Here is a 14106-nt window from a genome sequence, read left to right as displayed (position 1 = left end):
CTGCAGCATTAACGATCTCTTGGAACCAGGACATGTCTTGTGGAGTTCTGTCTCACCACTGGCCATCTGGTGATACTGCTTGTGTAGGGAAGACATGCAGTCTTGAGGTGAAACTGGGGTCCTTAAGAGAAATCATTAGAACCCAGGGCACAGGGTACCCCTTTATCACAGCACCGCTAATACTTTATTATGTTTAATGATTCTTTATCTCACACTCCTATTCAGGAAGCTAATGCCTGGTGAAACAAAGGAGAGATTATACCTGGGGATCAACAGGTCTGAGCATAGGGGGTGTTCGGGCAGGTTGAACCCCACTAATGCTGAAGGACTCCGACCTTGGGGGCAGATTAGGGTCAGATATCCTGTTGGCAACCTTGTGAGGCATGGCAGGTGAACTCTGCCGGTTCAGCCTTGACCGTTCTTCTACCTAGAAGCCAAAAGAAAAGAGAGCCTCAGTGGATAGAAATCAATGAATTCTCAGTAAGGATTTTCTGTAGCCACCTGCACAGCCATTTTTGTGTCTCTCTGATCAATTTGAAGAGCCATAATTCTCCATTTCTGCTCTGTATCAAGAATTTACAAAAAAACTTTAATTTTTTTTAAATGTGAGCAAACACTATTAGCACCAACAATAACAATAAAACACAGAACCCTGAGCCATCGCCCTTCCATTACCCGTTATCTTGAGTTATTGCAGTTAGCTGGGCCTGCTAAGAGCTTATCTTACATTGATTGGGATAATATCTTGCAGAATGGTCACAAAGCCATGGGGTTACCTAGGGAGACAGTCTGCACTCTAGATAATCAAAGGGAACTGTACTAGGCATAAAGACTGTGTGTGGGGAAAACAGAAACTTGCCTGGGTTGACTCATGAGACAGGGAGGGAAAGAACCACGGGGAGGGCTGGTGAGAGGGTGAGTTTGAGTCCACGAACCCTGCACTTCTTCACATGCTTCTGAAAGGCACGTGGGTGTTCCAGACTGCCCCCTTAATGAGCACGGCCCGTCTTAGACTTCCTGTATCATTTTCTTTTTCTGTCTTAAGGGCTTTTTTTCTTCAATGGTCCCTCGTGGCTCCTTAAAATGTGTCGCTGTTCCTCATTCTTTCCATCCCCAGCATGGCCTCCCCTGCTTGCTCTCCCACCTCCCCTCTGATGCTCCATCTGTGGCATCCATCCTTGCCCCCCAACTTCTCCCACCCTCTCCTCAGGGTCTCTCTCAGCCCAAAGCAGGTAACAGCTCTCAGGGACTTCACGGGGAAGGTTCACAGTATGGGGAAAAGTACATATTTAGGGTGGACTGACTGTCACAGAGGACAATCTTTTTTTTTTTTTTTTTTGGGGGTGCTGGGGATCAAACCCAGGGCCGTGTGCTTACAAAGCAAGCACTCTACCGACTGAGCTATCTCCCCAGCCCCTATAGAGGACAATCGTAAAGAAAATTTTAGATTCTTCTTTTTAGACGTACACGGTACGACATGATGTCAGATCTTACACAACCTCAAGAGGACTCACTTTTTCCTTTCAGAGCCATCTTTATCTCCTATACTTCTTCAGAGTCAATCTAATTGTCGAGCTTCCCAAACCTGCCAGGGCAAAGCTGCCCCTCTCCTCACCCCAATGGCTCATCAGAGTGGGCGCTTAATTCTCTTCTGCTGACTTAACATTCAGGTCTGTCCGCATAGTTTCATTGTTCTATTCATTTTAATAAATAAAACTTCAAAGATGCTGTTCTTTCCCATCCCTGCCCCATTTGAATCTTTCTAGAGGCAGACTCAGTCTCATATAGAGAATATGTGTGTTTTTAAAAATGGTGATATTAACCTCAAATATTTAAACACAGTAAGATAAGCCAAGAGGAAAGAGCCCTTCTGTCCCACTGAGGGGTAATTTGAACATCTCATCCCCCACCATGGCTGTGCAGGGTACATACAGTTGTATCAGGTGGACTTTGGTTTTGAGATTCCATGTTCCACAAACTCACCACATACCAAATAAGAATTGCTGCAAAAAGCCAGGAATATAAACCAGAACAGGTATACTTGTGTATGCGTGCATACTGATATTATATCAGCAATCATTATTTGACGATTGCTTCAAGCAGAAGAATAAAGCAACACTGAGACAAGACCATAAAGAGGAAAGAATCCCACAAGGACAGCAATAGATAAACTGCGACCAAGGTGTGCCATGCACTGCTTTCCAAATGCCAGACACTTAGAAAAGAAGGTGAATATTTCTAGACCACTGGAATGGTCAAATATCAGTCATTTTCCTATTTCCAGGGAATATTGTTATTAGATAAATGACAGAGACAAGTTTCCTTTAACATCTGACCTTCTGCTATATAAACCATTCATGTCTGAGCTCAGGAACTGGAGAGTTTTAGACACATGTCAGATGAACACCTGGCTGTCTGTACTTCAGCCACCTGTTATCCAAAATTCAGGAACCACACGTATTCAGAGTGAGGGGTACTTGTAATTATTATTATTTTTAACTATAAAATACACTTTGTTTTAAATACACATTAAGAGGCAACACTTTAAAAGCAATAGTAGAAAAGTCTGCCTCCAAGACTCTATCTTGAGCAAAGAAGTCAGTTTTGAGATGAATTCTTTTGACCAATGACAGCAAAAAGGTTTCTGTAAAACAAGCATTTCTGCTAATAATAGGTCCACAGGCCACCTGGGGGTCTAAGGTTGCAGCAGAAAACAAACAGGGCAGAAAGCGGGGTGCTGATTTTCACAGGCAGTTAATGGATTTGATTCCTTGTGTGCAAATGTTCCTAATGCACTCCTAGTAGAATTTCCTATGCTTTCTCTCACAGTTTACTAAATTCTACCATTAATACATATCAGGCATAGCATTCTAGAATACATGGTCTAAGTAACCAATTGTCACACTTTGAAAATTATTTCAGGATGGGTCCAATGTGCTGAAATTTCCTGGATTTGAGTTTGTCCAAAGAAATTTGAAAAATCTGTGTGAGAAGGCTGTTAACAGTGAGGCATCTGGCTACACATTATACGGTAAGAAATCTTATCTTAAGGTGTTTGGGAAGGCAATGTTGCCCAGGGCTTTGCACCAAACAATCACCTGAAGAATTGGAGCAAAGATACCCAAACAAATGCTGGAAGTGGTGCTTTGGAGGGAAAGCTGGATAGTGTGTTTAGAAGATGGCCCTTCTGAATATATTGAGACCAGGCAAAAAGGACTGTCCCCTGATTTATGACAACGAATGTCTACTAATTGAATAGGGGATAGATATGTGAGGGAGACAAAAAAGAATAGGGTCTCCAAGGCCCAGAATAAGCCTATATGTGATTAAAAACTGGGGCACAATCAAGATATGTTTCAATCTGCCTGAGGATACTCCAAAAATTCTAGTAGCAGAGCATCTGCTCCCAACTCTTGCTGCCAAGACAGAATATCAGGACACCACCCAGAAATGGATTTCTAGTGAATCTGATAGTGTCTAGGTGCCGGACCATCACAACAAAAAACCTGTTCCAAAGGTTTCTAGTTAATGGGATTATCAGTGAACACAGAGCACAAGATTAGCAGAGATTGATCAAATTTCACTATCAAAGCAATTTTTTTTTAATTAAAACAATCACTTTACCATGTAAACTAAAATAACTTTAAAGAGGCCTGGATTACCTCTGCAAAAATACTATTTACTACAGCCTTATAGAGAGGAAGAAAAAACGAAAGAAAGAAAATTCTGCTCCGGGCAGGGCTGAGTTGTCCACTGGGGACTATAGGGGTGCCAGACAAGACCTATGAGATACAGAAAGGCTACACAAATACAGAAGATCTAAAAGTAATTTTTTGGGGGGGTGGGTACTAGGGATTGAACCCAAGGGCACTTAACCACTGAGCTACATCCCCAGCCCTTTTTAAAATTTTTAAAAAAATTTTTGTATTTTAGTTAGAGACAGGGTCTCACTGAATTGCTTAGGGCCTCGATAAGGTGCTGAGGCTGGCTTTGAACGTGCAATCCTCCTGCCTCAGCCTCCAGAGCCACTGGGATTACAGGCGTGTGCTACCATGTCCAGCTAGAAGTAAATTTGTTGATTCCAAGAGTCATAAAACAATTTCAAAATAAATAAAAATGTTTAAACATGTAGAGAGAAACATTCTATCAATGTCAATTGTCAAACTGGCTTGTATGTTTGAAAACAGTCTGTAGATTATAATGTTTCACTTCACAATAATGAGTATCTGTTGAGATTTTTGAAACAAAATTATAGAAATAGTTTCAAACATGCAGACAACTAAATACATTTATGTCATATGGGTGCATTTTAATAATAATTTATATGATGTTGGGCTCACTGGATCTACACGGGCCTTAGAAGGCTTTACTTAATTGTTGAACTCAACATGACTGTATGAGAATTCCTTTTTTCATTTCCCTTACTGAACAAAATAATTTGTTTTCTGTTTTACTGGCAATGCTGGAGAAAGAGAAAAAAAGTCAATAACTAACTTCTAAGTGCTCATTAGATACTTTGACCATGTGTTCACCAGTACATAAAGGGCTGAATCATATGGTTCTTTAGCAAAACCGTGGGGCAGACATTTACTGGGCAAGACCGGTCCCCCCTTTTCCAGGGCACATCTGATCACAGGGGAAACTCTCATTCCTATGGAATGTTCAAAATGCAATCTTGTCTGAAGATAAGGGCCAGAACTACTTTTCCAAGATCCACTTATAACAAATATTTCAGGAAAAAGTATAGATCCCATGTGAATGGAGCACATAACTTAAAAGTGGTGATGCGAGTCTTTAGCAAAGTAAGAGGGGAAACAAAATCTGCTTATCTATTACTGGGGAGAGGTGAGTGAGGTGATGGAGATGCATGTGAACCAGTCATGTGAAATCCAAATCAGAAAACACAAAGACAAAACATTCCCTGGTGGCCTTGAAAGTGAAGTGTGAATCCATACTTAATTTGCCTTTGTACCACTGTTTCAGTGACAATAGACACACTGATTGCCCTGATCCTTCTAACTGAGGCTGGAGGGGCTGAGGAAGTGCATATAAGGAAGGCCCCAAGCCTTACCCAGGCCACACCACCAGGAAATAGAACTTGAACTCAAACATGCTCCTTACTACTTATATCCAGGTTTCTTTTATGTTAACTCTTAAGAAACATAAGAAAAAACTGAGGAGCAATAAAAGCAGAGGTAAACTGGTAATTTGGCAACCTCATATATAAAGTAACTCATATAAAAAGGGGAAAAAAAAAACAATCATTATAGAGCAGAGAAATCCAAGTGTAGAAATTTTTATATATAGGGATTTCAAAGTCCAATGGGCTGATGGGAAATAAAAAGATATCTTGGCCCTGATCAGATCATTGTTTGCCAAATAAAACTATAGCCAGATGATTGACATGCATCGTAGAGAGAGAACATGATGGAGTGTTAAAAAAAATTAAAATGCAATCTCGTGCAACACTATATAAACAGAATGTTCTGTCACTGCTGGGTGTGAGGGCAAATGTTTTTTAAGTATTTGGGGATGGGGGTGCTGCAGAGTTACTACCACAGACCCAGAAAATCACATGCCATTTTAAGGTACAGAAGGAAAAAAAAAGGAATCCCTATCATCCAAAAAATGAGAAAAAAAAAAAAAAAAAAAAAAAAAAGACCTTCAAATGCTCCTGCAGTTCAACAAAACATCATACTTCTGTTTTCAGAGACCAAATCTGACTTTCATCCCAATCCAGAAATAGTAGAGAATTTGAAAGTGGGCGGTAAGGGGTGGGACATGACTACCCCCATTCTTTTAATGCAGAGACAACTTCCTTTCTGGCTGAAATCTGAAAATCAAAGCCAATGGGACATTCAGGACAGATGGAATACTCAGGAAAAGGAGGGAGGGAAGAGCTCAGCAAGATTTGTAAATGATCAAGCACCTTCATTTGTTCTGACTGTATCCAGTAAGAACAGGGAAAGACAGTGAGAATTGCAATGATCACCTTTCCTTTTACAAAATGAAGAGACAAAGGCAAAGAGGAGGGAGCATTTCAAAATTACAATGCCCAAGAAAAATCGTTGCTCTGGAATGAGGAAGAAAATGGATGGAAGGATAATCAAAAATGGAAAAAATATCCAACCAGGTAGGGAACATGCTGGAGATGATTAGAGAAGATGGCTGGGTGGTGTCTTCCTAGGCATGTGAGCCAAAAATATCCAGACCCCATCTCACCCCATGTGGTGTGGGCACAGCTGCCTGCTCTTCACTGCTGAGGACATCTTCAAATTTATATCCTGGCAGCAGATGCATTTGAAAAATTCTCTTTACCTCCAGAGTTTTTTTTTTTTTTTTTGGTGGGGGTGGGGGTGGTACTAGGAATTGAACTCATGGAAACTCGGCCACTGAGCCACATCCCCAGCCCTAACTGTATTTTATTTAGAGTCAGGGCCTCACTGAGTTGCTTAGTGCCTCCCTGTTGCTGAGGCTGGCTTTGAACTTGAGATCCTCCTGCCTCAGCTTCCAGAGCCACTGGGATTAACAGGTATGCACCATCAGACCCAGCCCTCCAGAGAGTTTAACCCAGTTTTCTTATCAGGCCATAGTTAGGACACTAATAAGCTATAAATACTGTTCATATTTTAAGTCTTGAAACACGTGATTGATTGGCTACTTTGAGCCCCACTCTCTTCCCTAGTACAAGAAATGAGATCTGAAAAGAATGCTTTAGAAGAAAAGTATGTACAAGGCTGATGAGAAGCACTAAAAGATCAAGAAGATAAGGATCCTCACATTCATTTTATTCCCAATTTAAGAAGTGGGTGTTAAAAAATGATGAATCAAACTAAGGCAGGCAATTATTTGCTCTGATTTGTATACCAGTTGCTTCAGTCCCAAATTTAGCACTGTCACTTCTTTTGCCATCTAAATAATTTTATTTCTTCTAAAATACAATCACCCACTCTAAGACTTGGGAACAGTTTGATGACACAGGGTTAGTTGGAAGCTGGAGTATGTTAACCTCACCCAGGAGGAGAGGGCTAAATGTGAAATTCCCAAAGGATTCCCCACATGTGTCTGGAAGTGCATGAAGCCCAAAGGAGGAACACCAGGGGCTGGGAAGCCAGAGGCCTTGGAAGATGTCACCCACCGGAGGTGGCCCAGACTTGGGGTGGCCAACAACCCTCACATCGGGAGTGCTTGATGACACAGCCATGCTGTTCACACGCCCAGCAGTGAGGTTTCTTTTTCTGTTAGGAGCCTGGCCAGGAAGCATAGGGAAATTAGGAGGCCTAGAAAATGGCCTCGATGACATCTGCAGGAACTTGCCCCCAGAGATGGCAGGGCTTCTGAAAGCTTGGGAACTGCCAACTCGTTCCGAATAGAGAGGAGAGGCCAGAAGGCTTAATGATGAGGACAAATAGCACCCAGAAAACAATGAAGCCAAAGTGGACAAGTTCAAATCAGAACAGGCTGGGTAGAAGCCAAAGGGAGGAAGTGGTAGCTGCTCCACACTGTTCCATCTTTTCTGGTGCATTTGTGTGTGAGGGAGCTGCCCAGGGGAACGAAGGAATTCTGGGATGCTTCGCAAGGAATCACAGTCCTCTCGGATGCAATCTGCAGGCGTCTCTTTTCTAAAGTCATGCCTGGGGCTGGGAACACTGAAGGCCTGGTGGTCATGTGTCAAGGAGAGGTCATTTAGTGATGCAGCACTTCTTAGAAGAGCAGAGGTGCTAGAAAAGACACACGAGTTCATGCCCCTCCTGCCCTGAGGTCCATGTGAGCATCTAAGGCCTTTCTTAAGTGTCCTAATGGGCAGCTGGGGACTTGTCACATTGGAGATGTTGGGAGAGGACACGCAGGTGACCTTAGATTCTAAATCTTGAGTTGGGCTACATCCTTGGGACCGAGATTGCTTTGACCATCTCACTACAGTCCTTGAGGTTTCCTGAGGTTTCGGTTGTTCTTCCAAACCACGTCTAATAGGGCAAGCTGCTGATCCATCTTTCTTCCATGAGTGATGCTCCAACAGGAGTCTTGATCTGGAATCGTGAATTCCTGTGGGTGCTACTGGCATTAACTTTGTGGAGGCCAGTTTTTCAGCTTTCTGAATACCTGTCACAGTCAGGCTTTGTGAGTCTGGTCTAGCTGGGGCTTTTGACTTGGCATGGCTAGAAAATGGTTTGGCACTGGAAGAAGATGGCACACATCTGCCAGACAGGAAGCACATCAGCTGCTGTCTAGCAGCATAGTGATTGTGCTTAGCTGGAAGAACAGGCGGATTATTAAGGGGTCGCTGCTGTACCTGGGAGCAGGATTACAAAATTGAATTACTGATCTAAGAGAAATAGTAGCTGTTACAGACAGAGGTAAATATGGATCATGTTTACAAACTGTAAAGAAAAGTGATGAAAAATGTTCTTCCCCTCATCAAAACAATCTTCTCTATGGACTTAATTTTTTTTAAAGTTTTTAAAGATAAAAGTTATTTTCATTGTAATAGTGCATGATCATCATAAAGAATTTTAATAATATATAGAATCATGAATAAAGTTTAAAGAAAAATTTAGTTTTTAAAAAAATTTCTACTTTCCATTAACCACTATAATTAACATATCATTTCAGTACATCATTTCAGCATTTTCTAAATATAGGTAAAATGGGTTAGAAAAACAAAAAGAAATGCCTTCATAAAAACAGAATCTTATGTAAGAAATCTAGTTCTGATAATACTGTTGACTAGATAACTTGAAAAAAAAAAGCCCTCTAGTTATAAATATCTAAAGAAGTTAGATAAAAATACAAAGTAACCCAAAACAGCCTTTTAAGTGACAAGCTATACTTGCAAAAAAATAAAGGAAGTCACTAGGTGCCACAAATAATGACAACTGAAAACCAGGTTGTCATGTTCAGGAGCAGTCACAGTGACTCCCTGGAGGGGTAGCTGATCTTGGCTGGAGCTACTATTTTGTTTATTTCCTTTACCCATTTGGTTATCATGCTTTTTTTTCCCCTCTCTGATTCAAATAGTTTTTTATTAGATTTTTAAACTAGCTCATCACAGAGCCAAGTTCCAAAAACCCTCCCGTAGTCTAGTTGGGGAATAAACGCAGGACCATTACTTTGGAACTACTGGATAACTATGCGTGAGCTCTGGTCACTACTGAGGTCCTTTGTATGCCTGCTGCTGCACAATGAACAAGGTAATGTTAGTGACAACACTCATACATTGTCCAGGCTCCAGGTACAGACAGGAAATGAGTCTGCCCCCAAGACCTAATCCCATTCTTCCAAGGAGAAGTTATTAAAAAACACTTCTGCCACAACTTCAGCAGGACACATATAAGGAAAAGGATTTTTCTACTTCCTGTTTTGCCTACAAAACCCCACTACGACCACAGAGACACACACACAAAACAGCAGAGTAAGGTGCCTGGCCATTTCTCTACCGAAATACTGTTGTGGTTCTTCCAGTGGCAAAAGTTGTGTCATACCATGAACTGCCTTCCAACTACGTGGCGTGGAGTGGATTCTCCACTTGTAAGGGATGCACTCATGCCTGGGGAAAGCCTGGCTGACAGAGCATGGCCACCCTTGCTTACTTACCTCCTTGGCCCACGCTGGCTTCTCACTGGGGCTCATCCCTTCCTTGTAGTGATACAGTGGCTTCTTCTCTATAGGTCTCTGCTCCTGACGCTGATGCTGAAGGGAAACCAAGTAGTCTCTCTCTTGCTTTAGCTGTCTCTGCAGCCTTTCTGCTTGTCTCTGTTCTTCCAATTGTTTGCGCTTATACTCCTGCACAGACCAGAAAAGATGAGCAAAGAAAAGGCCAAATCATCACAGGAAAACCACTGGGCAGTAGTGACGAAGCATGCAATGAGGGAAAAATCTAAGCAACAAAGGACCTTACACTCCAATAGAACTACAGGAAGATGTCAGGGTGTGCACAGAAATAAACTCCAGTTTTGTGTTAGTATCCACACAAGAAAGTGTCATTTAATGAAAAGACTGTTGCTTTAATGGCAATTACCACCATCACATGCAAAGTGACTTGTCCCTGATGAATTGCAACCGAGAAAATGGCAATAACAAAGACATTTGGATGGTCAGCACACAACCCTCAGAAGGAGCCAACCACTTCCTAGTTTAGTAATTAAGTCACTCAAACATGCATAGTTAAGTATAGAACTAAATAAACCTAAATCATCTTTAGTTAAATAAAACTTGGACCAACAAGAGTCATTAGCAAGCTTAAGTACAGGCTAAAAAATATCGGAAATATCAGGTCAGTTAAAAAAAATACACCAAACAGCCCATTTGGAGAGCAATGCAATAATGAAAAAAAAAAAAAAAAAAAAAAAGTACTTCAAGTGGACGCTGCATAAGCAGGGAACACAAAATGTTCCCATCATAAGGTTAAAACTAATAGTCTGCAAATGAAATATGACTGCAGAGCAGAATGGGTTCTTATGGAAAAGGTGCATTTTGCTGTGATTGTATTCCAGCATGGTGCAAATGGCCTCAAAAATTACTGTGCAATAAACACAGTGGGTCTCAAAAGCAGTCTGAACTTATAATAAGGCTGGATTCATGTTAGTTTCACAAATAGATGGAGTTAATAAAGAATGCATAACAATTGTATTAAATGTATTAGGGTTTGGCAAGTTGGGTCAAGAAATACTCTTGGAGATTTTTAAGTCTCCAAGGCTTGAAGAACTGCCCCCCTCCCTTTTTTGATGTGATACTGGGGTGCTTTGCCACTGAGCTATACCCCCAGCCCTTTTTAATTTTGAGACTGTCCTGCTAAGTTGCTGATGCTGGCCTCTAACTTGCAATCCTCCTGCCTCGGCTTCCAGAGGAGCTAGGATAACAGGCATGCACCGCCACACCCAGTACTTCTTTTGAACTGGACACACACACACACAGGATGGACACATAGCAGGACAGCTGGCTGGTGGCTTTCCCATTACCAGAAGTAGAGCTTGTTCATGCAGTAGCTGCTGCTGCAAGATCTCTAACTGTCTTTGCTCCTCCTCTAACTGTCGCCTGATGTATTCCTGGAGCGGTAGGCAGCAGAGAATTCGGAGGAACAGAATGAGAAAGGGAGAGAAAAAGAACCAGTAATTTCAAAGGTGACAAGAGCTGCCAAGGAAAGTGCAGAAGGAAGGAAGGGAAAACAATACCCAACACCCTTATAAAACAGGAAGAATTTGCCACACCAAAGCCAAAGCCTTTCAACGTAGTCAGAAGCACCAGCCCTCTGCCTGCAACAGCTGACTGAGACGGCTCAGCATTTTACCATTACTACTTGGTTTTACTAAACCTACAACTACATTTAAAAAGCGTTCCATTCCAGGTTCCTCTTTATGGACTACCCAAATTAACAATGCTATAAAGTTCCGAGGCTCCTGTGCAGGCAGCAGGTATAAAACAATTGTGAAATGCCACTGTGCTCTGTCTTTGCAATGGAACCATCCTGTAGGGCCACTTGCTGTCAGAATATGTTCTAGCAAAGAGAGGGGCCTGTATCAATGATGCAAAGTCCCAGAGCCCAGGGAGCGTGAAGGATTTCAGAAAAGCTCTTCTGAAGCACTGAAGAGTAGGGCTGGGTTTGTTTGTGCTTCAGTGCTACACCTTCCCATCAGGTCCCAGGGCTTTGGGTCTGCAGACCCAGGCAAGTCAGGGGATTCTGGCCCGGGTAGGAAGCAAGGTTGAACGAATGGCCATTGCCAAGGCTGTGCTTCTGACTTTTTGAATAGGTGAGAACTTGCTGGAGAAAGAATCAAAACCTTAACTGAGCCATCCAGGAGAAAGTGACCTACGCGGCAGACACGTGATGGTCACACGGGGGCCACGTGGGGGGCTCCCATCCAGCTGCGCCCTACCTGCTCGTGCTCCGCCCGCCTCCTCTCTTCCTCCCGGCGCATCTGCTCCTCATAGTGCCGGCGCTGCTCCCTCTCCTGCTGCTTCCGCAGTTCCTTCTCTCGCCTTTGTTGCTGCGGGGCCACAAGCAGATAACCATGATGGCAGGGGACACAGATTGGAGGGGCAGGGGCTGTGCTGTAAGAAACCTGCTGGACGTGGACCTGAGCACCTAAGGAGAGAGGCCGAACTGCTCTGAGGCTTTGTGTGTACTGGGCTGCTGGGGGCACAGGACAGGGAGGGGACATGCACAACACCTGCCATTTACCATGTAAGAGGACAAGTTGTATGGGAAGTTGTAAGAGGACACTTACCAGGGAGAACCTGTATGTGCTTTCCCAGGGGTGGGTGGGGTTTTCAAATCAGGGCAAGGAAAGGCCAGTGCTTGATAGGCTGCTTATTACACATCATCAGATTATTTACAGGATTTTCCACAGTGCTGTCATTGGATCTTTTTGACACCACGAAACACAAATACTTCTTAAGAGAATGTAAGAACCAGAGGAGTGAAGGGCACATTCAAGGCTATACAGTAACTAGTAACTAGTAACAGTATCTAGTGGCTGAGGGTGAACAGAACTTACTAACTCCCACCCAGGCCACAACGCTTTCTCGTATACCCAGCTGCCTCTGTTTTCAGAATTACTCCTTTGTAAGTGTCAACTTCTACTTCTGCCTGGTAAGACCCTTTTGCTTAGGGAAATTATCTTGATCATATAGTTGCTACCTCAAACTGCCAAGCCCTGACACTGGACAGTGTGAAAAGCACCTTACATACTTTATTTGATCTTCACAGGTCTTCGGAGGTAAAGATTATATTATTATCTCCATTTTATAGGGGAAAACTGAGGCACAGGGTGATTAAGTAATTGTTCAAGGTCATGAACAAATAGTGAAGCTTGATTTCAAAGTCAGCAATGTATCACCATCATCTACACTCTTATCATTGTATCAGATGAAGGTAAACGAGGAGTGACAGAAATTTCTGGCCAATAAGTATTTTCTCAGAAAAGAGAACATTTTAGGAGAAATGCAAATGAAGCCAAGTGGTCATAAAGTTGATGGTTCTCAAATGGGGGTAGTACTGCCCATTACCCATCTCTGGACACATGGAACTGTGAGGGTTTTTTTTCCTATTGTTTTTCCTGTTTTTTTCCTGTTTCATGACTGAGGAACATGATTGGCATTTAGCATGAGGGGTCAGAAATGCCAAAAATGCTGTAATGCATAGGAGGTCACACAATACCAAGTATTTTCCCATACAGCTTGTCCTCAGCACCATCTGAGAAATGTTGCAGGCCTTCTGGGTTAGATCCCTGTACTGGCACTGGGATTTGTTCTTTAAATACAAGGTTCAGAAGGAACAGACCAGGGAGCCCACTCCCTTGTGAGATTCCCAAGTACATTTCACTGCATGGCTCCCAAGGAGGCACAAGGTTCCTGGGACAGAATGGATCGGACGTAACCTATCACTGACAAGCCAGCTCTGCACAACCAGGGAGAGGGCCTTTGTACAAAAGCTCACTGTGGCAGCCCCAGCTAAACCAACCACAGATGCTCAAAATGCCAAGAAGCCCCCAAAGCAACATTCCCACTGTAACTCCCTGCAGTCCCTATCTACCGTCTTCCAGGAACCTCTCAGTCTTGGGAGATAAGCTGTGTCGTGTCAGTCTCAACATCTATCATCTCCAGATTGACAAGCAGTTGTCCATCTTAGATTATAGGTAATAGGGAGCCACTGAAAGGAGCGCTTCCTGCAGCCAAATGACATGATCAGACTTGCATTTTCAAAAGGGCCCCAAGAGGCATGGGAAGGGACCAGGTTGGAAGTTGAAAGGCAGTATGAGGACTTTCTCTGGGTGAGGTAGGAGATGATGGGGCACAGAGGATGTAGCAAAGGTCGGCTGTTCACAAAGGTCCCTGTTCACAAAGACTGCCTTTGGAAATTCAGGCAAAAGGAAGGAAGGCTTGAAATCTCTCCAGATTTCAGTCACTCGAACAGAACTGCAGTGGATGCCAAGGGAGAAGCAGAAACCAGAAACAAGCCAAAATAAAATGGGCAGAATTTGGTGATGATGGGTGTTTGAGAGGGTGGAGCTCCTGGCCAAGGGGCATACTAGATAGTCCGACAGAGAAGAACAGGAAAAGCAAGGACGCATCAGTCCCAGACAAGCAATTATTTGTTTTACAGAAAAA

General features: G+C 42.9%; 1 protein-coding gene across 3 annotated transcripts in view; it reads right to left on the bottom strand.

The window, feature by feature from the left end:
- Positions 1–14106, bottom strand: part of TNIK (TRAF2 and NCK interacting kinase) — a 368490-nt gene that overhangs the window by 55813 nt on the left and 298571 nt on the right. For 2 of the 3 annotated variants that reach the window (XM_079155118.1, XM_079155117.1), the window contains exons 13-16: positions 11874–11984; positions 10959–11045; positions 9595–9783; positions 263–427 (exon numbers count right to left, since the gene is read on the bottom strand). In XM_079155118.1, coding sequence (XP_079011244.1) covers positions 263–427; positions 9595–9783; positions 10959–11045; positions 11874–11984 — 552 coding nt within the window. The remainder of the gene's footprint in view (positions 1–262; positions 428–9594; positions 9784–10958; positions 11046–11873; positions 11985–14106) is intronic. The other variant, XM_079155119.1, reaches the window with a different exon arrangement.

Source organism: Sciurus vulgaris (genome assembly GCF_902686455.1).
Source record: "Sciurus vulgaris genome assembly, chromosome: 10".
Taxonomy (NCBI): domain Eukaryota; kingdom Metazoa; phylum Chordata; class Mammalia; order Rodentia; family Sciuridae; genus Sciurus; species Sciurus vulgaris.
The sequence above is the reverse complement of the archived record's forward strand: the minus strand, read 5'-3'. Positions and strand labels throughout refer to the sequence as shown.